Source organism: Ailuropoda melanoleuca, chromosome X (assembly GCF_002007445.2).
Source record: "Ailuropoda melanoleuca isolate Jingjing chromosome X, ASM200744v2, whole genome shotgun sequence".
Lineage (NCBI taxonomy): Eukaryota > Metazoa > Chordata > Mammalia > Carnivora > Ursidae > Ailuropoda > Ailuropoda melanoleuca.
The window spans coordinates 112,294,364-112,317,181 of NC_048238.1; the positions used below are offsets into that span (position 1 = coordinate 112,294,364).

General features: G+C 39.0%; 1 protein-coding gene across 1 annotated transcript; it reads left to right on the forward strand.

Annotated features, from left to right (window-relative positions):
- The first annotated feature begins 1,094 nt into the window (after positions 1-1,094).
- VBP1 (VHL binding protein 1) lies at positions 1,095-20,534 on the forward strand. The gene is made up of 6 exons (XM_011217625.3): positions 1,095-1,242; positions 5,012-5,136; positions 13,397-13,463; positions 14,895-14,993; positions 17,667-17,805; positions 19,496-20,534. The coding sequence occupies exons 1-6, from the start codon at positions 1,150-1,152 to the stop codon at positions 19,564-19,566; spliced, it is 594 nt and encodes a 197-aa protein (XP_011215927.2). The 5' UTR covers positions 1,095-1,149; the 3' UTR covers positions 19,567-20,534.
- Positions 20,535-22,818: the final 2,284 nt, after the last annotated feature.

Sequence of the window (22,818 nt, forward strand, 5' to 3'; positions counted from 1 at the left end):
ATCATGACCTGAGCCCAAATCAAGTCTGAGGGTTAACTGACTGAGCCACCCAGGGGACTGAGCCACCCAGGCGCCCCACAAATCGTTCGTTTTTAAGGTTCTTCAGTTGTCTGTTAACTATGGGTGATCATAGTTCTTCTCACCTTTGGCTTGTGGGGACTAAATAGCATGACTCAGTGACTGGCACACAGTTAGCTTTTAATAAATGTTAATCACTATTATGATATATGTAACCCCACTAAGTGAGGGAACTGACATCCTTTATTCATAAACGGGCTGCCTCATGGTAGGGTTTGTGTGAGTGGATGAAGCACGGCTTCACTGCAAAGCACTCCAGTGCAAGCAAAGGTGGCAGGAACAGGGTTGTTAGTTGTTAGAAAAGAGACCAAAGAATAAGTACTTAGGTCTTTATGACGCACTTTCTTTCAAAGGGTCATAGTGGTGGACGATGTTGGGGCAGTCCTTAGGGCTGGAAGCCTCGAAAGAGTTCTTAGGATTTTGTGTGTAGAATATGAAGTTTTGAAAACGGTTGAATTGGGGTGGCAACATTCTGCTCAAGGGTGGCTTTCAGGAAAGGTTGGTGCAGTTGATGGGGTAGTTATTAAAATCAGGCCAAAGGCTCCATTCTGAAACAGACACAAAACAAGTCCCCTTTGAGGGCCAGGAAGATCTCTGGGATGGCGGGACCCGAAAGGTACGGAGACCAAGGCCCCATCGTGGCGTCTAGGTCCCAGATTCACTTGTAGCCGAGAGGGGATCGGGTCGCTTCGAAGTCCATTCTGGAAGGTGCTGCCCATTCTGGGATCGTACTGGGGTCTAGCTCAGTCTCTGATTCCCAGGGTCCTCGAGCCCTTCCACCCACAAAATCCCCAAGACCCTTATTCCCCGAACCCTGCATTGGTTCTTCTGCAGAGTCGGCATCTCCCCCCGCGGCACTTCCTGTCTTGTCACTCACTTGTGCACAGCGAATCAGCACCCACAGTTTGGGCGAGTCTTCGGAGAGAGAAGGGCGGCTACTTCCTGCGCGCCAATGGACGCGCAGACTCACAAGGAGGGGGGGGGCGGACCTGCAGCTGTGAGCGAGCCAATCAGGTACCACCAGCGGTTGGTGGCTCGAGAGGCGGTTAGTCGCGCGCTCGCTTCCCCAAGATGGCGGCCGCGAAGGACGGTTGTGGCTTAGGAGAAGTGGCCACAGGGAACGGGCGGCGGCTCCACCTAGGGATTCCTGAGGCCGTGTTTGTGGTAAGAGGCACGCTGGCCCTCGGCATCTTGGCGCTAGGCCGCGAGCTACCCCTTCCTTCCCGGCCTTCACCCCAGCCTCGACTATTGGGGGAGGAGTTGAGCTAATGGACCTGGCAGAAAGCGCTTCACCCGCTCTCCCCTTCTACGCCTAGACGAACTGAACTGCTGATACCACCCCCCCGGGGGAAACGCGGTCGGCGAAGAGCAGGGGCGCCTAGCGGCAGGACTGTGGAGCGGGGCGGTCTGAGGGGCCTCCCCCCGGATGCCCGGTTTCGCCCGCTGCTGCTTGGAAAGGGAAAGGGGGCGGCGGTGAGAAGCCAGAGAGAGACTCAGCCTAGATGCTGGAGCGACCGGCGGTTATATGGTGACTTAGGATACAATGAGTAGGCAGAACAGCTGGTGCTTAGGTGTGAAAATGGGAAATTACACCCAGTCTGTTGAAGGAATGCAGTGGTCTGTTGCCTTGCAGGAATGGAAGAAGAGACTGGTGGGAAGGTAGAATAGAGTCAGTTGTGAAGAGGCTTTGTGTGTCCTGCTAAGGAGTTGAGGCTTTATCCAGTAGGCAGCAGGCTGTCGTTACGTGTCTAAATAAAGGCACGGTATATAATCATATTTGGTTTTAGGTGCATCATTCTAACAACTTCATAGAGAATGCATCGTGTGGAGTGAAGAGAGGAGGTAGGGAAGGCAATTTGGAGGCTTCATAGAACAGGGGGATCAACCCAAGCCCAGTCAAAGAGAAGCAACTAGATGACTTCAACACTGCCCTTTCATTAGTCCGTTCTAGAAATAGTATTTCAAAACTGTTTGAATAATGAGAGAAAACACGACTGGCCTTCAGGTCAGTATCATCTGTCTGTCCTCACTCAGTTCTGACCGAGCTACTATAAAGTCGTAATGGAATTTTCTTGACCTTTTGGTTTGTGCCTATATTGCTGTATCTCCATCTTTTTGTTAATGATACCTTACATCGTTCAAAATACCCATTTCTTTTATTTATTCTTTATTGAGACCACTTTTGTATACACTCTGTATTGCCTGTTTGCATTTGCTGATTCAATTTTGTAGTTGTTTTCTTTTGTTATTTTGTGTTTTCTCCCTGAGCTGTGCCATTTATTTCTTTACATTCGTTTCCCAACTAATGGTAATGAGACAAAATTTGTTGATTGCCAGGCACTTTCCTAATGCTTTTACAAAACTCCTGGAGGTAGGTATCATCATTCCCATTTTGTAGATGATGAAACTGGGGTACTTGAGTCACTTGGCTCCAAGTCATATAGTGTGTAAGGAAGTTATCCAGGATTTGAACTTGGGCAATTTGTGGAGCACCAGAGCCCCTATTTACATGCCCTGCCAGTGGGAGGAGAGTGAGCTAATCATCTTGACATAGTGTCATTTCTCCTGGTCCTAGCACAGCACCTGACACATAGCATAAGCTCGTAACTAGATGTTGAATTCAATTTCCATGGTACCTCAAATAGTACTCTTGGTCCTCAGCTAGAGATGGCTTCAAAAATCTAGTTCAGGTGGATACACTTTATCCGAGGCTTTATAAAGTCTTATCTTAAAATGCCTTTTCCCCCAAAAGTTGCTATGGGTTATTTTTTCTAGACCTTAAAATTTCTACCAGTAGAATATAATACATAACCAATCCAAATTTTATGTAATTATTTGAATACCATGGTATTGTAGAAGGAACATTGGCTTCTAAGTAGCCAGGGTTTGAATCCTACCTCTACTTTGCAGTTGCTTCTTTATCTTGAGCATATTATTTTTACTGCTTTGAGCCTCAGTTACGTTTCACTGAAATAGGGGTAACGATATTTAGAGAGTTGCTATGAGAAGCAATAGATTCTTTCAGTATAACAAGTAGATGCTTAATATATATTAGTTTCTGTGATATAGGAGGCCCTATACTGTACTGGTTAAAAGTCAGACCTCATCCTTTTCTCCATTCCCACTGGTGCCATAGTTTGTTTTCTTTCTCTGCTTGAACTGTCCTTTTCCCCCTTGCCCAGTTGCCGATGTCTTGTCTTAATCTCTCAATATCTAGTTCAGATATGACCTCCCTGTAGTTTTTATTTTTTTTGTAGTTTTTCTTTAAAAAAGAAAAAAGATTTTATTTATTTATTTTAGAGATAAAGAGAGCTCGCACGGTGGGAGTGGGAGCAGAGGGAGAGGGACAAGCAGACTCAGTGCCGAGCGCAGAGCCCAGTTTAGGGCTCAGTCCTACAACCCTGAGATCAGGATCTGAGCAAAAATCAATAGTTGGACACTTAACCAACTGAGCCACCCAAGCGCCCCTCCCTGTAGTTTTTCTTGACCACTGCCCCAAGACAGAATTCTTGGCACTTTCATCTGTTCCTTCAGCACATTGTATTATAGACGTAGCTAATGTTTGTTGAGCACTTATTAGCTATCATGTATTCTAAGCATTTTACACATGCTAACTCATTTAGTCCCCTGCGAGGAAAAGGTATTTTCATTTTACAGATGAGAAGCTTGAGGCAAAAAGAGAGGTTCGATAACTTCTCCAAAGTGAACACATCTAGTATGTGGTGAAGCCAGGATTCAAACCAAAGCAGGCCCTGTCTCTTCACCACAATCCTGTGCTGCTATAGTTAATTCTGCTTGCTGGACTCTGAGCTCCTAGCAACACTCACCAGGTGCTAGAAACTTTAACTTAAATCTTGTTTCCTGCAGTGACCCTTCTAGGAGTATGGTGTCTCCGTTATACATGCAGAGTTCGGCCATTGCCCCAGCCTCACCTTTTCAGTTTCTTTTACTGTGTCTCTAGCTTGATGGCTCATAGTTCACATTCCCTTGCTGTTGTTTTTCTTTTGCTTCTTGTCTTGTTTTGGCTAAAATACTCCCTTACAGCTAGTAAGTAGGGATAAAAATAATGATATAGAGATCTCAGAAATCATTAAGGTAATTGAATTTAACTTGAAATGAAGGAATAAAGTTCTTTAAAGAATTGCTGGGAGGGTCCAGTAGGATTGCTTTAAAGTTTCCATGTATTTTCATCTAGTTCCTGATCCTTATGTGATTAACTAGTTTTTCTTCAAGGACCAGCATGTAGTATGCATTTCAAAAATGCTGTTCAGTGTTACTACTTTACTTTTGCTTAATTATCCCTTTTACAAAAGATTGTTTTGTTTGCCTTTTAGGTTTACTTTATTTCCACCAGTTGATATTTAAGGAGGTATTTGTGGCTTGCCTCGGGAACCTAATGACCGTATTTAGCATTATTTCTATAGTAGAACTTGCATTAAAAATTTTAGTTGATTATTTTGGCATACAATCTGTTGAGTCGTTTTGTGACTAGGCTACATGACTAGGCAGTGCGTTTGATTGTTGGTAATTTTCATAGTTACTACTAGGGCCACCTGGGGGTGCATAAAGTAAGGTAAGGTCATCTTTCTTTCCCTATATATAAATAAAAATAAGAAGAGGAAGGTGGAGGAAGAATAAATTAGCTACATGACGTACGTGCACTGTCTGAAATGGTCTTGAACTTTTTATAACTACATTTTAGTTAAAAGCAAGCCTTTGGAAAAAAAAGAAGCTTTTTTTCCCTTTTATGTTTTAAAGATAAAGTTGAAGCAGTCAAAAATCAGGTTAGAGGTATGAATTCTAAAATTTGGGAGCACCTGGGTGTCTTGGTTAAGCGACCAACTCTTGGTTTTGGCTCAGGTCATGATCTGAGGGTTTAAAGTCTTTTTAAAAAAAGTCTAAAACTTGTCATGTGTTGTTTTTGATATTAAAGGAAGATGTAGATTCCTTCATGAAACAGCCTGGGAATGAGACTGCAGATACAGTACTAAAGAAGCTGGATGAACAGTACCAGAAGTATAAGTTTATGGAACTCAACCTTGCTCAAAAGAAAAGAAGGTAAGTGTAAAAATTTATAAGTTGTTTTTTGTTGTTAATCTTGTATGGCTTAAACTTTAAAAATCAAGACATAATTTACATACAGTAAAATGTCCAGATGTTGAATACTCAGTTTAATGAATTTTCACAGATGTATTCACTTCTATAACCATTGCCCAGATCAGTATGTAGAATATTCCTATTACTGTAGGAAGTTCCCTCTCGCCCCTTTCTGGCCAACCCTGTCCACTCCCAGACACAACCACTGTTCTGATTGTTTTCACCATAAATTTGTTTTGTCTGTTCTTGAACTTCATATAAGTGAAAGCACATAGTAACTACTGTTTTATGTCAGGCTTCTTACACTTAGTATAATGCTTTTGAGAGTCATCCATGGTTTTGTGTGTATCAGTAAATTAGTTTCTTTTTAGTGCTGAATCTTGCTCCATTGTATGTGTATGTACCACAATTTTTATCTGTTTGCCCATTGATGGACATTTAGGTTGTTTCTCCATTTGGCTCAAAGTCTTTGTGTGGGTATGTGTTTTCATTTCTCCAGGGTAATTACCTCAGGGTAGAATTGCTGACTTGTATGATAAATGTAATGTTCAGTGTTAGGAGGAAACTGCCAAAAGCCCTCCAAAGTGACTGTACCGTATTTCACTCCCACCAGCACTGTATGGAGTTCCAGTTGTTGCACTGGTCCACATCCTTGCCAACACTTGGTATTATTAGTCTAAAGATGGTTTTGAAAACATAATAGAGTGAATAGTGAAGGCCTTATTCCAAAGCATCTGGGGTCATAATATCTTAGATCTCTAGTTCATCCTTATTTTGCCACTGAGATGAGAGACCCATAGAAGTTATGATTTTCCTTAGATTTCATAAATACTAGGCATAGGACAAATGGGTCCTTGCTCTCAATTGTTTATTTCCCTATATTTTTATAGTAGCTTATAAAGTCAGTTGACTGCAATAAATACTTATGGATATCTGCTATGCACATATGCCAGCATTCTTCTGTTAGTTAAATATTTATGGAATTCCGACTAGGTGCCAGATACTGTTTTGGATGAAATAAGGTCCAGTATCTGCTCTCAACAGGGACACACGCAAGGGGGCATGATAGATATGTAAATAAGATAAGCACAAAAGTATAGCAGTTGAGATACTTCAGTACAAAGTAATGAGTTAGCACAGGGAAAGGTGTGATCTGGAGAGGGACAGGGAGGTTCAGGGGAAGCTTCCAAGAGGACCATATGGCTGTGTAGAAGTTTGAAGGTTGGTTATGAGTTTGGAGGCAGACTAAAGCAAGGAAGGATCATCTGGGCATAAAGTGCCATTCATGTAAAAGTGCAGAAGTTTGTATTTAGATATATTTTCTCATTTGATTTGGTGACAGGGAAATTTGATGAAAATTAGATGAAAAGTCATTGACATAAACAAATGGAGAGTGTTAACAGAAAAAAGCAGGATAGAAAACACTATGGTATGCTCTCATTTTAGATAGAAAATGTGTATGTACACAAATATCTGGAAGAAGCTATACTAATGGTGTATTAACAGTGGTAATCTTTGGGTGGTAGGAATATGGTATTTTAAAAAATTTGGTTATCTGTATTGCTTAATTTCTACAGTAGTTGCATACTGCTTTTGTAATAAAAGTTTATTTTCATTTTAAAAAGAAGAATAAAGTCATTAGATTTCAGATCACCCATAGGGAGGTTAGAGATAGAGAAGAAAATGGGCCTCAGGACCAAGCCCTGGGAGAGAGGAGGAAATTTGTGTATCAAAGTTATATTGGTAACTCTAGTACTGTGGTATAGTACGATACTCACTCCAGGTTTACATATGCTCTAGGCACTGTGTACCTGCAGCCTTCCTAATTAGGTGCACTTAGGGTATATCAGTGAACAAAACAGACAGTCCCTGCCCTTGGAAAGGTTGCAGTCTAGTGGAGTCTAGATAGTAAACACACAATTCAATAGAATTAATATTTATTGTGTACCTAATATGTGCTTGGCATCATCTTAAGTACTTAAGATATATCAGTCCTCGTGGAGCTGACATTCTAGCCAGAAAACAGAACTAGATTATAGAGTAAGTTAGAAGGTGATAAATGCTATGGAAATAAGAAATGGAGTAAGAGAGTGTGGAGTATTGGAGGTGGCAGCCGCTGAGGGTTTTTGAGCAAAGGAGTGATATGACCGGATTTTCCCCTATTATCATATGACTCCCTCGGGTTGCTGGCTGATATTCCTGAGAGGGTCAGAAGCAAGGAGGTCAGTTAGTAGGACCTTTAATTAATCTAGGTAAGGTGATAGAGGTGGTAGGAGAGAAGCATATTCTGAATCTACTTTGAAGTTGGAATCAGTATGATCTGGTAGATTAGAGGTGAGATGTGGAAGGGACGCATGGAGGATGACTCCCAGGTCTGAGCAACGTGAAAGGACAAGTTACCATTGTCTGAGATGGAGAACATGACTATGGGTGAAGCAGGTTTGGAGGAAGATCAGGAGTTCAGTTCTGGACACATTTGAGATGCCTTTTTGGATATCCAAGTGCAGAGAGATATTAAACAGGCAATTAAATTTGCGAGTCTAAATTTTGGGAGCAGTTTGGGCTGGAGATAAAAATTTGGGAGTCATTTAAAATAGGGGACTAAATTGAGCTCCATCACCAAAAGAGTGCATGTAGGTGAAGAAGAGATCAAAGATCTGGGTACTGCAACAGTCATATTAGGGAAAAGAGGGATAACCAGTAAAAAGACTGGAAAGAAGCTGCCAGTGGGGTCAGGAAAACCAGGAGATCATAGGGCTCTGGAAAGCAAGGTAAGAAAATGTGTTGTGGAGAAGGGAATGATCACCTGTGTCAAGTAGGATAGGGACTGAGAATTGACTTGAACTTAGCAAAGTGGAAGTCATTGGTGTTCTGGATGGAAACGGTGTTGGTCCAGTGGTTTAAGAGGGAATGATAGAATTGGAGCTAGTGAATATGGAAAGCTTTCTGAAGAGTTTTACCCATTTCAGTAGTGGGTTGGTTGTCTTTTTTTATTTGTAGGAGTTCTTTATACATTGACCCTCAAACAGCACAGATTGTTCAAACATGGGTTTAAACAGGGGTCCACTTAATGTGGATTTTTTTCAGTATATATTTTGGAAAAATTTTTGGGAGATTTGTGACAATTTGAAAAAAAAAGTTGTAGATGAACTGCATACATAGCCTTGAGATACTGGAAAAAATTAAGAAAATGTTAGGTATTATCAGGATATAGTATATAATACATAAAACATATTATAACATATTATAACATATAGAATATGTGTTCATCGACTGTTAATGTTATCTGTAAGGCTTCCAGTCAACAGTAGGCTATTAGTAGTTAAATTTTGGGAGAGTCAAAAGTTATACATGGATTTGTGACTGCATGGGGGGTCCATGCACCAGTGCCCACATTGTTAAAGGTCAACTGTATATCAGATAGTAATCCTTTTAAATTACATGGATGAGAAACTTTTCTTCCTTTTGTAATTTATCTTTTTTCTTTCCTTATTGTTTCTTTTGATGAGTAGTTCTTAATTTAAATGTTTTCAGTTAAAATTTCCCTTAATAGTTTTTCGTGTCTCATATAAGAAATCCTACCCTATATTTCATGTTCAAAAACACAAACTTCTGTGTTTTCTTCTCAAAGTTTTAAAATTTTGCTTTTCACATTTAACTTATTTTTTAATTTATTTTTTGTTGGGGAAGAGGGGTAGAGGGAGAGAGAGAGAATCTTATGCAGGCTCCACATTCAGCATGGAGCCTGACACGGGGCTCAGTCTCAAGACCCTGATATCATGACCTGAGCCAAAATCAAAAGTCAGAGGCTTAACTGACTGAGCCACCCAGGCGTCCCTCACATTTAACTTCTTAATCCAGAAATTTATTTTTATGTATGGTATGTGTAAACTTTCAATTTCTTTTTTTTTTTTTAGTGGATATACTATGGACATACTATTTGACTCAACACAATTTAATTCTAATGTAGTCCAATTTAACAGTCTGTTTCCTCCTGTTTAAGAAATATTTTCCTATCCCAAGTTCATGAAGATTTCCTCTTAATACTTCATTCTCAAAGTTTTTTTGTTTTATCTTTCACATTTAGATCTTTAATCCATGGGTTATTCAGAGGTGTGTTGCTAAATTTCGAACCAATTGTGAAATTTTCAAGCATGTTTCTTTGTCTTCTCAATACTGCAGATTGATAGTTGGATCTGCAGGCTTGATTATATTCAGGGTCTTTGTGACAACACTGCTTCATAGGTTTATGCATCGTTTTTCCATTAAGAGGTAGATAGTATCTAGTTGTCTCATTTTATGGTGCTCAGTGCCTAGATCCATTAATTGTGAGTTGCAAAATGATGTTCTAATTCAGTTAGTTTTTACTAATTAAAATTAATAAGTCTGGTATACTTCTATAAAGAGAAACAGTCCTTACTCATTATTTGGTAAGAGTAGCTACAGGAAATCAGCTCACCTTTCAGTTTCGTCCCTTGCTGGAGTCAGCCCTGTAGTTCCTGTCACCTTCGGCAGCTCTCTGCTATCTTCCACGAAGGAGGTGTGTGTTTGTTTTCCCTGGCTATTTGAGTGATCAGAGGTGCGAGTGCTGGTTTGCCATCTTAACCTGAAACAATTTTTATCCCCTTTTAAAAACTTTTCATCTATATTATTAGGCACATGCAATTTGAGAATTATTATGTCTTGGTGAACTTAACCCTATATAAGATAATGCTTATTGTTTTAAAGTCTTTTTTGTTGGATACTTTCAACTACCCCAGCTTTCTTTTGGTTAACATTTTCTTGATTCCTCTTTTCCAATCCCTTTATTTTCTACCTGTTTATTATTTATATCTAAGGGTGTTCCATGTAAACAACATGAGGTTATTGTTTTAAATCTAGCCTATCTTTTTAGATAACTAATTTTTCTTTATGGATACTTTCAAGGTAATAATCTCTTTTATTTCAGTGTAATTTGTCTATGTATGGATATTTTTCTTCTTTCTTCACTAACTATAGGTCAGCTTCCTGTAACTATGGATAACTGTGTGGTTTGCCTATATCCATAGAGGATTTTGCTTTTGCCAGGAGTGGTGATTCCTTACCAGCCTGTTCTGGTTCTGGCACTTAATATGTGGGCTTTCCCACTGAGCTGTGAGGCAGGGAACCAGCCTTGGGTCTGTAGCTGATAGCGGCACCTGACTCAGGCTGCTTACTTTTCTCTACTTCTCACTGCTCAGCTTAAAGGCTTTTCTAGTTTTTTCTCCTTTAATGTTTTCTGGAACTTCCCTCACCTCTGTGATATCATCTATGCAACAAAAACTATTTTTGTGCATGATCGAGTTGTTTTGCAGCAGATGGCTCTGTGTAATTTGAATACTAACCTTTTTCTTTTATGTATCCTGTAAATTTTTCCTTGCAGCCTATCATTTGCCTTTAACTTTACCTTCAGCTGTATAAAAGTTCTTTAGTATTTCATAATTGTCTTGTGGTAATCTCAACACCTGGATTGTATGTCTTTTATCATTCCTTAACTGGAAATTTTGTGATTATCATTTTTTGCTTTTTTTTCTGATAATTTTTTTTCTCTTGTCTCCTTCTGGTATTCCTGTTAATATAGATGTTGATGCTTCTGATTCTGACTTCCATTTCTCTTTATTCTTTCCTCTCTTCTACTGACTTTGGTAGTTTGTCTTTTGGCAATTAGATGGATGTCCATGAGTTCTTTATTTCAACCATTACATTTTTTGTACCTAGTCGTTTTGGTTAGTTCTTCTTACAGCTAGCTACTTGTTTCTTTATATTATCACCGTCCTTTCTTTTCTTTTTGAGGTATTTTTAAATACTTACCGTATAATCTTATGTTTTAGTATTTCATTTTGTTTCATCTGATGGGTGTTGTTGAGTTTATTTTCTTTATTTTATTGTAGTTCTGTTGATCAGATTATCATTTCTTTTCCCCTTCAGCTCATATTCCCTCAGGTATATCAGTTTCTTTGGCCAGTAATATGTGTGGGGTTGGGGTAATTTAAGCCCCTCCTGGTGAGTACGGGTAGGAAGAATGCTGCTGGTGTTACAACCTAGGGCACCGCCATTGGACAAATGTTCCTTCTCCCCAACCAGGTGACGTGGCCTCTGCGGATTCTTTTTGTTCCTCTGCCCTTGGCTGTCTTCACTGTCATCACTCCTGGGAGGAGGAGTCGGGGAGGGGGAGAGGTGGACTACTGGGAGGCTAGTATTTGCCTTCTCGGCTCCTCAGCCTGACCTCTCTGCTTCTGGTCAATTCTACCATTTTTCCACACTGTACCAGTGATGGGGTAGGTAAGGTGATTCACCTAGGGCAATTTAGAGGCAGGAAAAGACACCTAGAAAGTTTTCCTTTAACTGTACTCCCCTTTTGAAGATTTGATCTGCTTCCCTTCTACGCTGCTATCTCCCTTCTCATTCTTCTACCCACTCCTAGAACCGAGAGAGTTTCATTGCTCATATAATAACAAAGACCTAGAACTGACCCAAGTGTCCATTGGCAGGAGAATAGATAAACAAGTTGTGCTGTATTCATAATTGAATATGACACAGCAGTGAAAATGAATGAACAAGTCTTAGGAGCCTAATTGAGTTAAGCAAACCTGAGAAAGATGCATTCAACTCTTGATTGTTTGTATTAAGCCAAGAAACCAGCAAAGAGTATATTGTTTGAGAATATACATAAATGTGGTGAAATTATTGGAAAAAGGAAAAAAGGTGGGCTGTAAGCACACAGGACAGCTGCTGCCTCTTGGGTTGGAACAGAGTGGGGAGGAGTGTATTGCTTGGCCATGCTCAGCGACTTTGGCGATATGGTTCCTAAGTTGACTGGGGTTGCAGCTGCTTCATTTATTAATATGCTTCATAATTTATGCATTACATGTCATATTTATACATACAAAAAATATCATAGAAATCATTGATATGACCAGAAACCTTTATTTGAACATTGTTCATATGTTGTATGTGTACCAGATATTTTACAAATAAATATATCTTTTTAGCATTTATCTATATGAACATGTAACACAACAGTAAGCAGAGTTGGAAGATCTACAACATCCATATTGAATTTGTAAAGAGCTCACAGAGCATAGCCTTCAAACTAAGTAAAAAAAAATGAACAGTAAATGTGTGTTTCTAGATTCTTCACTGGACTATATTTCCAGGTAGCGATAGTATTTTTTTTAAGTAGCAGTCTCATCTAACATACTTCTTGCTGGGTCAGTAGCACAGGGTATAATAAAGTTTGCCCTGCTAGTCTCCTTAACACATGCTGTGAAATGCTTTATATGATGCGATATTTTGTTTTTTGTTTATCGAGTTTTTATTTAAATTCCGATATAGTTAATATACAGTGTTATATTAGTGTCAGGTGTACAATATAACCTGATTTAACTCTTCTATAATAAGTACATTTTCATTTTCACATTTAAGTTTTGTTTACAGTCATATTTAGTCATATTTAGTTAAATGTATTCTGAAAGAACCACAGCTTTGTTTTTGTATCCTTAGTTTGTCTTGTTACAAATTCCATTGTGATTTGACAGGACCCCACAACTAGTTTGCACATTTTTCCATACACAACACATTATAACCTTGGACAGCTTCTAATCATCAGAAGAAAGAGCTAAGCCTCAGTGCCAACAAGATAAAAAATGTCTTTCTTCTAAGTAACTTCCAGTGTTTTCAGCATATGTCACTTTGGGATCGGTTGCTAGTAGCTTTTTAAGAGTAATTTTTAATAGATTTTAGTGGTTAGAACACTTTTATGTCCATAGCACAGTTAAGCAGAAGGTACAGAGATTTCCCATATATTCTGTGCCTCCCCACACATGCGAAGCCTCCCCCATTATCAACAGTCTCCACCAGAGTAGGACATTGATTACGATTGATGAGTCAAGGGGTGCCTGACTGGCTCTGTCATTGGAGCATGTGACTCTTGTTCTCAAGGTTGTGAAATTGACCCCCACATTGGGTGTAGAGCCTATTTAAAAAATAAATAAATGATAAGTCAATATCAGTCTATTATTATTAACTGAAGTCCATAGTTTACCTGAGGGTTCACTGTGGTGTTGTATATTCTGTGGATTTTGACAAATGGATGATTTTAATAGTCCTCAAAAAGATAATAGAAAATGCAAAGCTAGTAAGACTGTGTCCTGGTGTTTTTCTTGCCTGCAAAATACTAAGTCAACCTTTTTCTTATTCATAGGCTAAAAGGTCAGATTCCTGAAATTAAGCAGACTTTAGAAATTCTAAAATACATGCAGAAGAAAAAAGTAAGTGCATTTTTGTTCCTAAATATAAGTGAAACAGAATACTTCAGCAGAGACCCATCTTCCTTGACTCTTTGGTCACTGGTATTTGAATGTGTTAGAATTTGAATGTTAGAATATCCAGTCTGCCTTCTTGATTATTCTGTACGTGTACTGATGTCACAGTGTGCTTCTGTGATAAATGTGGCTTTGTGGCTTTTTTCCCAAGTCAGCTTTAATTATAGGGCCTTCACTTCTTGGATTATTTTACTTACATAAAGTATTTGTAAAACTTCAATTTAAAATTATTTTAAGTACAAACAGAAAATGTCTTATTTTGAGGTAGCAGCATCTAAGGGTTTTTATTGTTGTTACTGTTCTCCCTGAGAATAAGGACTGAGTCTAAGACTTATAGATCTGCAAAGAATCTTTAAAATTGTGTTTTGGGTTGTCATTTCACAGTTGAGGAAACTGTTACAGAGATGTTACACTTGACCAGTGTCACATAGCTAGTTACTGGTAGAAGTGGATATGAGAATCTTCTGAGTCTTAATCCGGTACTCATTAAATAAAAGCAGGCTGTAAAGATTAAATTTTATAAGCATATTGTACTTAAGAGAGTATGTGGGGGTGCCTGGGTGGCTCAGTCAGGTAAGCGTCTGCCTTCAGCTGAGGTCATGATCTCATGGGTTGTGAGATCAATCCCTGCGTTGGGCTCCCTGCTCAGCGGGAAGTCTGTTTCTCCCTCTCCCCCCCAACCCCCAGCTTGTATGTGCTCTCTTTCTCTCTCTCAGATAAATAAATAAAATCTTCAAAAAATGTGTATATAATTTATTACTTGACTACTAGAATAACTGTTTCTAGTACATTATTTTATGTGGTGAAATTTGTAAGAGACTTCAGGAAACTGATTGAGCGTGAAGCACTAATGAAGTAATAATTGGTAACTTTTTTTTTGAGAGTGGGAGAGGGTAAGGGCAGAGGGAGAGAATCTCAAGCAGACTCCCGTCTGAGCTCCAAGCTGACATGGGCCTCGATCTCACAACCCTGAGATCACGACCTGACTGACTGAGCCACCCAGGTGCCCCAATAATTGCTAACTCTTGCATAGTACTTACTCTGTGCCAGGCACTGTTTTGTGTATATGCGTGTGTATGTTTACAGCCTTCAGAGGTGTCGGGACTATTATCATCCTAATTTTATAGATCGGGAACCTGAAACACGGAGAGCTTAAGTGAAATGCCAAATTTACACAAGTAGTAAGTAGCTGAGCCAGAATCCATACCCCCCCGTGCCCAGGCATCTGGCTCCAGCATTCATTTCTTTTACCACTACACTTAGTTGGCATGATGGTACTGTTTTAAATGACTTCGGTTCAACTCTGTGATCTCTCCTTTATAACCTTGTTATTAAACTGACCTGTTTACAGTACTGTCATTTTTTTTTTTTTTGAAGGAGTCCACCAGTTCACTGGAGACTAGATTCTTACTGGCGGATAACCTGTATTGCAAAGCTTCAGTTCCTCCTACTGATAAAGTGTGTCTGTGGTTGGGGGTAAGTAACTGAAATAGCCCCAGCTTCCTTGGCTGACATTTGTAAACCAGTGTGGTTTAAGTGGGGTAAAGTACTCATCTCCCTTTGACTGTGGAAGGAACACAGGGTTGGAGTTCAAGGGGTCCGTATTGGAAACTGGAATTACAAGTGTGATGAGCTGCAAAAGGTGCTTTTCTCTCCTAGTCAAGACAAAACTAATCAAAGCCCTCGCTCTTCTCCTTCGGCTAATGCTTTATCTCTTAAATGTAACAGAAGGAAGAGGAATAGAAACAAAAAGGAAGGACTGCTGAACCTCAGATAAATGTTTCTTCCCCATAAGGGTTTATTAGTTCTGGAAAGATCTCTCAAAACTTAGGGAAAAGATTATTCGAAAAACCTTGAGATCAGTCCATTTTTAAAACCATATATTTCAATTTTAGATGATGTCATAGACCTTGTATGTGACTTTTTGCTATCTTAATCTTCTCTATCCCCTGACCAATCAGCCAATCCATTCCTGACTGTCCAGCTGGCTGTCCATTGGTCTTGTTACCCAATACAAGTTCCCATACAAAGTAGCAAGCTAAGTGTGTAGTTCCCATCTCCTCGCTGGAAGGGTTTCCGCCTTGCTGTTACCTTGTAGAATCGCCCTTGAGAGGCATTCTAATGGTATGAAAGTTGGGCAAATTAATACCCAAAAACTCATTCTCTATTTCTTAGTTACTCTTCCTGATTTTTGCTAGTTGTAATACTTTCAGGGTTTGTACATTTCATTCTATAATCCTAATTCCCATACTTACTTAGCTTTAGTTCTGTAAATGGAATAGCTATCTACCCAGTGGCTCTAATCCTAGGGATAATCTTCCTTAATTTCTCTTTCTCTCAGTCCCCATTCCATCAGCAGGTGGGGATAAAATGATTCCATTTTATTACGGCTGGAATCCACTTCATAACTCATAAGAGAATGAATTCTAAATGTATTACATACTTGCCTAAAATACTGAGACCATCAAAGTTCTAGGACAAGTAAAAGATAACTTGTTTTATAACGCTGGAGTAAGGATAGTTTGTTTAGGCCACAAAACTCAGAAACTATAAGCAAAGTTGAAAGACAACAGGGAAAATATTTGCAACTCCTATTGCAGGCCGAGGACTTACAGGGTCCTTTGCAGGGTTACTTGGAGTTGTGTTTTGGGCATGTCAGTCTTGAGATGCCTGTTAGACCATCAAATGGAGAGGCTGATAAGATTGAGGAATGAATCAACAAATGAGAAATATTTGGCACAGGGTACTTCCTGAATGAATCATCGATGTTTTTCTGACACGAATGAAGCGTTTTTAAATGTATTCTAATTTTTTTTGTTGTTGTTAAAAGTAACCAAAGCGTAGAAATTTTCTGAAAAAAAAAAAATAGTAGTAAGAAACAACGGCAGGGACGCCTGGGTGGCTCAATGGGTGAAGTGTCTACCTTTGGCTCAGGTCGTGATCCCAGGGTCCTGGGATCGAGTCTCTCATCGGGCTCCTTGTTCAGCTGGAAGCCTGCTTCTCCCTCTGCCTGCTGCTCCCCGTGCTTGTGCGCTCGCTCGCTGTCTCGGACCAAAAAAAAAAAAAAAAAAAAAGAGAGAGAGAGAGAGAGAAAGGAAGGAAAGAAAGACAAAGAAAAAGAAAGGAAGAAACAGTGGCAAGTTGACTCAAGAATGAGATTGGGGTCTGGGCTTGAAGGGACATGTACTTTCCATTGATTATTTTTTTTGTCCTATCTCAGTTTTTACACAGTTTTCTAACTATCGTGGATTGGCTTATTCAGTCAGTGTTTATGTAGTACCTGCTTTGTGCCAGACACTTTGATGTTGTCTGTCTCATTTAATCCTTACAACAATCCTTTGAGTAAGTTTTGAATTCTATTTGTCAGATGAGGGAAGTGGTTCAGGAAATGCCCAGTGGTAAGGCAGGCAATAGAAGGAGTTCAGAGCTGGGAAAGGTTTGGTTCCCCACTTCCATAATGCATTCATCTCTAAGTGTTGGCAGTAACACCAGATCTTCAGAATTCAACGCCGTCACCTTGCCTTTGCCCCTAGTGTCTGCCGGAGGTAGGAAGAAGACAGTAAAAGCTAGCCATTACTGGATCAAATTAGGTTATATATATGTATTTGAAAACTTTTAAATTACTGTATCTTAAGCTCAGAAACAACTATTAAAATTGATTGAAATGTAATACTTTATAGTGTCATCACAGAGGTTGTAGAAAGACAGGGTTTGGTGTCTAAACATTGGTTCTTCTTTTAATTCTCCTGTTTACTTAATATCTGTGTTAATGTAGGTAACCTGACCTTTTTGAGCCCAAATTTTCTTAGCTGTAGAGAAGATGATAACTTGACTGATCAGGGTTGTTATAAGGAGTAAATGATACAATGTATGTAAATCTATTCTTTAACCCAGGGATCAATAAAGTGTGTAAAAGGTCAGAGAGTAAATATTTTGGTTTTGCAGAGCACACGGTCTCTGTCACAGCTACTCAGCTCTGCCACTGTGGTGTGAAAGCATAAGCAAATGGAGAATATCTGGGTTCTAATAAAACTTAAAGAAAAGGCAACTGGCTAGATTTGGCCTAAGGGCTATAGTTTGCCAACCCCTGCTCTAACCTGTGAAGCACTATGTAAATGTTGAGTAATTGTCATGACTTTCTTTCTTCAGGCTAATGTAATGCTTGAATATGATATTGATGAAGCTCAGGCATTGTTGGAAAAGAATTTATCGACTGCCACGAAGAATCTTGATTCTCTTGAGGAAGACCTTGACTTTCTTCGAGATCAGTTTACTACCACAGAAGTCAGTATCCTTTCTTTAACTCAAAGCAAAGGGAGGAAAGGAGAAAGATATTTTTGACACTCTTACTTACATTATTTTAATGAGAAGAATGTCCTTATTCTTAGGCTGATTTGAACTTGCAGATTTTATGAGAGTAAGAAGTAACATATTTGGAACTAATACTTACCTAAGTTTGTAGATAGATTAATCTGAATTTGAAGTCTGAAGGTTTGGAAACAGCAAATTCAAATCAGTGCATAAGCATTTTTCTTTCAAATATTTTCTTGACACACCTTTATAGCTAGTTAAATAGCTTAATTCATAAGCATTTATTAAGGGTCTCCAATGTTGTTGCAACTGTTGGGGCACAGGGCGGTAAGGGAGTCTTGCTTTGTTAGTACTGCACGATATAAGTGAGTTTGTTTCGGGTATGCAATGTCAAGGCAATTTAAAGTTAGAGAAAGAGAGATATGAGCTGGAATTAGTTCAAAGAGGGCTTTGACAAATCAGAACTTGGGCTGTTTTTAAAGGCAGTATAGGATTTGGATCAGCAGAAGAGGTGGGGTGGGTATTCTGGTCAAGGAGGGGGCAGGCATGTTGAAACCCAGATCTTTGCCTTTCCTCTCTGACCTATCTCTCCTGGTGCCTGTTGCAGTCATTGGGCCCACACAGTCGCCCAAGGCACTCTCTGAGGTATTCCCAGGCCAGTCTTACTTCATGCTACCAACCTCTTCCTGCTCTAGCCTTCCCCCAGTGCACCCTGGGTTCCAAATAGCCCCAGTCAGTTCGCCTCACCCCTTTATATTTCTACTTTGTTCTTCCTACCTGTAATGATTTCCCCCTATTTATGTAGGTTACTCCTTTTTTTCCTTCATATTTCAGCTCGAGCATCAGATCATTTCTCAACACTTTCAAATCCTCGGGGTGTTCTGTTGTTCCCTGTGCTTGCTTAGCACTTTGCGTGTAGTACTTTGTTTTCTATGCCCGATTGGGAGCATTTCAACCGTAGGAGCTGTACTTTCTCTTTTCTCCACCGCATGTAGCATGTGGCAGGCATTGAGTGCTTGGGTGAGGGAAGACAGGCCTGTTGGAGGCCTAGAGCAGGGGTTGGCATGAGTAATGTGGAGACTTCATCCAGAGCAGGGGAAAAGCTATTAAACTTTTAGAAGAAAAAAAAACCTTCTAGGAGCTAACTTCGGAGAAAATCTAGATGACCTGAATATGGTGATGACTTTTGGATACAACACCAAAGGCACAGTCCCTGAAAGAAATAATTGATGTGTGAGGGCCTACACAGGGTGGTGCTTGTGGAAAGGAAAAGAAATCGAATGAATGTCCTATTAAACCAAAGGTAGGGTAAGAGATCAAATTATGATAATTGTACTAATTTAAATATTTCCTGAAAGGATACGGTTTGAACAATCTTAAATTTCATGGATGAGGGACTGTCTTTAAAACTGTTGACAGTGTCAAGCACATATTTTGTCAAGTATAACGCTATAGTTGACTGCATGTGCTAAACAATTACTGTTTTGAGATCTTGACTTTGTATTGGTGGAATTTAGTTCCAGTATTTTCTTAAATGATATTATAGCAAGATGGCTCACAGCACTAGTTGTTACCTGTATTTTGCCTACACGATTTCTCTCTTTACTTAGTCATTGTGTGTGTTGTCTATAGATTTGCATTTGCATTTTCTTTGACAATTCTTGCAGATATGGCCAGGGTGTATAATTGGGATGTAAAAAGAAGAAACAAAGATGATTCTACCAAGAACAAAGCATAATGCTGGCAATTAAAAATGTGGTTCAGTTTTTCAAACATGTTATTTTAAATACCCCAAAGTTTATCCCTAAAGGTTGACATGACTTTGATTTTTTTAACAGCAAGAACTATAATTAAAACTTAAAAAAAGATAAACATCATTTTATTATAAAAACAAATTGATTTCAAATATTTTATGAAAGTAGCAGTTTTTAATTTTTTTTTAATTTCCAACAAAGTAAGTAAATGCTACTTTCATTTTTTTTTTTTTTTTGGTTTGTCATAAAAAAAGTCTTAGCTGAAATGGCTGAGGTGTGCTATGGAAGCTGAATTCTGCACTTTTCTTTATTGGCTGATGTTACTCTCACTTGATGTGGTTAAACCAGTGTAGAGGTAGGAAAAACAGTATTTAAGTATTTCCAAACTTGTTTCCTTTAGTACATTTGGGGCTTTATGGCTCTCTGTTGCTGTTATTTGTCTTATATAAATGGATTTTCATAATTACTTCTTAGCCAATAACTATAATATTCTCTACTTTTCAAGAAATGGTAATTTGCCTTCCTAAACAGTAAGAGGGCTATTGAGACAACGCTTTTTCTTACCCCATAGAAGTGCAGTGTCTTTGTGATGCCAACTTAAGGGAGATCTTGGCCAACATGAAATTACAAAATTCTTTAGCCACTCAGAAGTCTTGGCTAAGGCAATTTTGTATTTCTTAACAGTTCTCCAAAGCAGCTGAACAAGAATATTAAGATAAATATAAATCGGCAGTGGTTGAAAAGATTTGTGAGCTTTTTTCTTCATGATAAAACCTTCTAGGAAGAGTACAAGAAGCCCTGTGGAAAGCCATCGGTACAGTGGCTAGTGCTGGGTGATACAGATTCTGATGAAAACACAAATGTATTATTCCATCTCCATGTAGTACAACATATACTCATACAATGTTTCGTACTTGTATTTCATGATATTAAAACATTGAAGTTAAAACTGTAGCATGGCACCTTTTTTTTTAACATTATTCTTTCTAAAATTAACATCTGTCTTTTCATGCGTTTGTAAAGTTCATTTACTTCGACATATAATCAGCATGTCCCAAGAACTTAGGTTTGTAGGAACGACACAGAATCTCTTTGGAAGGAATACATCTGTATTCCTGCAAACAATCGAGGAGTTAAATCTGAAAGACACCAAAGTTCCTTGAGTCACTTTTTCTTTCATAATTTTAAATTCCCGTATTTTAGTATTCAAGGTTTGTATACATCTTGATATATTGTAAGTGCTAATTTTCCCAAACCTTCTTATGGTAAGTATATTGGCACAAGATGTCCTTGTCAATATTAGGACATGAATGATTTGCTCAGTTTAAGTACATGAAAATTGAACTGAATATGAAGAAACACAGCTTGTTAGAGATATGAATTAAAGAGCAAAAATTAAGTTAATTCTATTAATGTGTATAAATACTTAGTATGTGTCAGGAATGTTATTAGGCTTTGTTAATAAAAGAAAGATATTTAAATCTTGCCTCTGCCAGATCATTTCTCTTATAAGAGTTTACAGTTTCAGAATAACATAACCATACTGCTTGGACATGTTATTTTCAAGCTTAATATTAGTATAGTATATCCAGAGAGGATATGGGTAAAAATTAACTATGAAACTTGATGTTGAATAATAATAAGTGTGTTGGAAATGAAACTGATATTTATATTTCCATTCAGATGCTCTTTTGAGAAAACAGAAAATGGGAAAAAAAAGACATAAGTTCCACTTAGCAGTCCCTTAACATTTCTGTGTCTTCCATTTCTTTTTTATGCATAGGTTTTTAAAACATAATTTAAGAAATTTTGTCTTTATAATTTTTATCCTACTTTTTTTACTTAACATGTAATTTGCTTATTATATAGTGCTACTGTATTAACATCATTTTACTAATTTCACAGTAGTATTCTAATGGGTGAACCGTAGTAAACTGTGACACACATTGAGACATTTGGGTTGTTTTAAAACTTTCTCTCCATTATAAGTAACAAATAATTCCGTAATTTACATTTTTATATGAGGCTTTCTCATGTATTCAGGAGTTTTCCTGAGACTTACCAAAAATGAAACTAAGGAGTCCTGTGGTTAGCTAAGAATAATTTTGTCAGTAGTGACAGCAGGGGATGATGGAAAGCACAATTCATCATCCCACCCCTGCCCCCCACCCCTGCCTTTCTCTGCCATATTGATATTGATGGCTGCAGTAGGAAGGACCTTATCCAAGGCGACATAGCCAGAATGAGACCCAGATCCAGTTCCTAGGTGCATTTCCTTCCCTCTGTAGCAATAACTAATCGCTAAGTTTGGTAGAAATGTTAACTGAAGCTCAATCCCTTAATGAATAATGCTCTCCTTTCTCTGCTATTCTCTGGTATAAACCTCAGGGGTACCTTTAAGGTCTTGAACCATTTCTTAAAGGTTTGTCTTGATTGGTTCTAATCCTCTACCCTTTTGATAACCTTACCTGTGCCTATTCAGTGCTAATGTGGGATTGTGTTGTCTTTGAAGACATTGGCTGAGTATGTGTGCAATATCTATCATAGCTGGTATTGGGTTCAACTATACACTTAAACTCCCAAGCCCTGGATAGGCTATGTCTGACACCAGTTGACTCTGAAGGACACGGGACAGACACCATGCCAGGGGATGGCTTTAGGCACGATTTTTCTGTGGGAATTCTTGCAGCAGTCCCCAAAGACTACACAGATAGGTGCAGGAGCCACCCTGACCTAGAAGCCATAAGGGACCACTCCCTCTTAGAACAGTCCCCTGTGCATAACATCCCCATCCTGGCCAGGAACAGGGCCCAGGAACAGGAGGTACATTGTACTCAGGGACTTACGTTCATTCGCAGCCTTCTCAGCTCTCACCTCGGACGCAAGGTGTCACCCAGGGCATTTTACCAGAAGCAGGCTCACCTGGTCACACAACTGATGGTCCACTTTCATCAGGTTCCCAGGGGAACCAAGCTAGAAAGCTAATCCAAGGTCAGTTTCCCAAACTCGAAGGAGAAAAGGGTTTTGAATACCTCTTGCTGACAACCCGTTGGATCTTGCATAGTTATGGGCCCAGTTTTTTACAGTGACTTCCTTTTGTAAGGCCCCTGGCTAATGAATGCCTCTCAAAAGAGGTACTAATAGTTCAGGTATTTTAAAGGGCCAGATGGAGACACTTCTCTCTGGATTAGGTGAAAGTAAGACTCACCACGTAGCCTTCACAAAGTTTTACAATG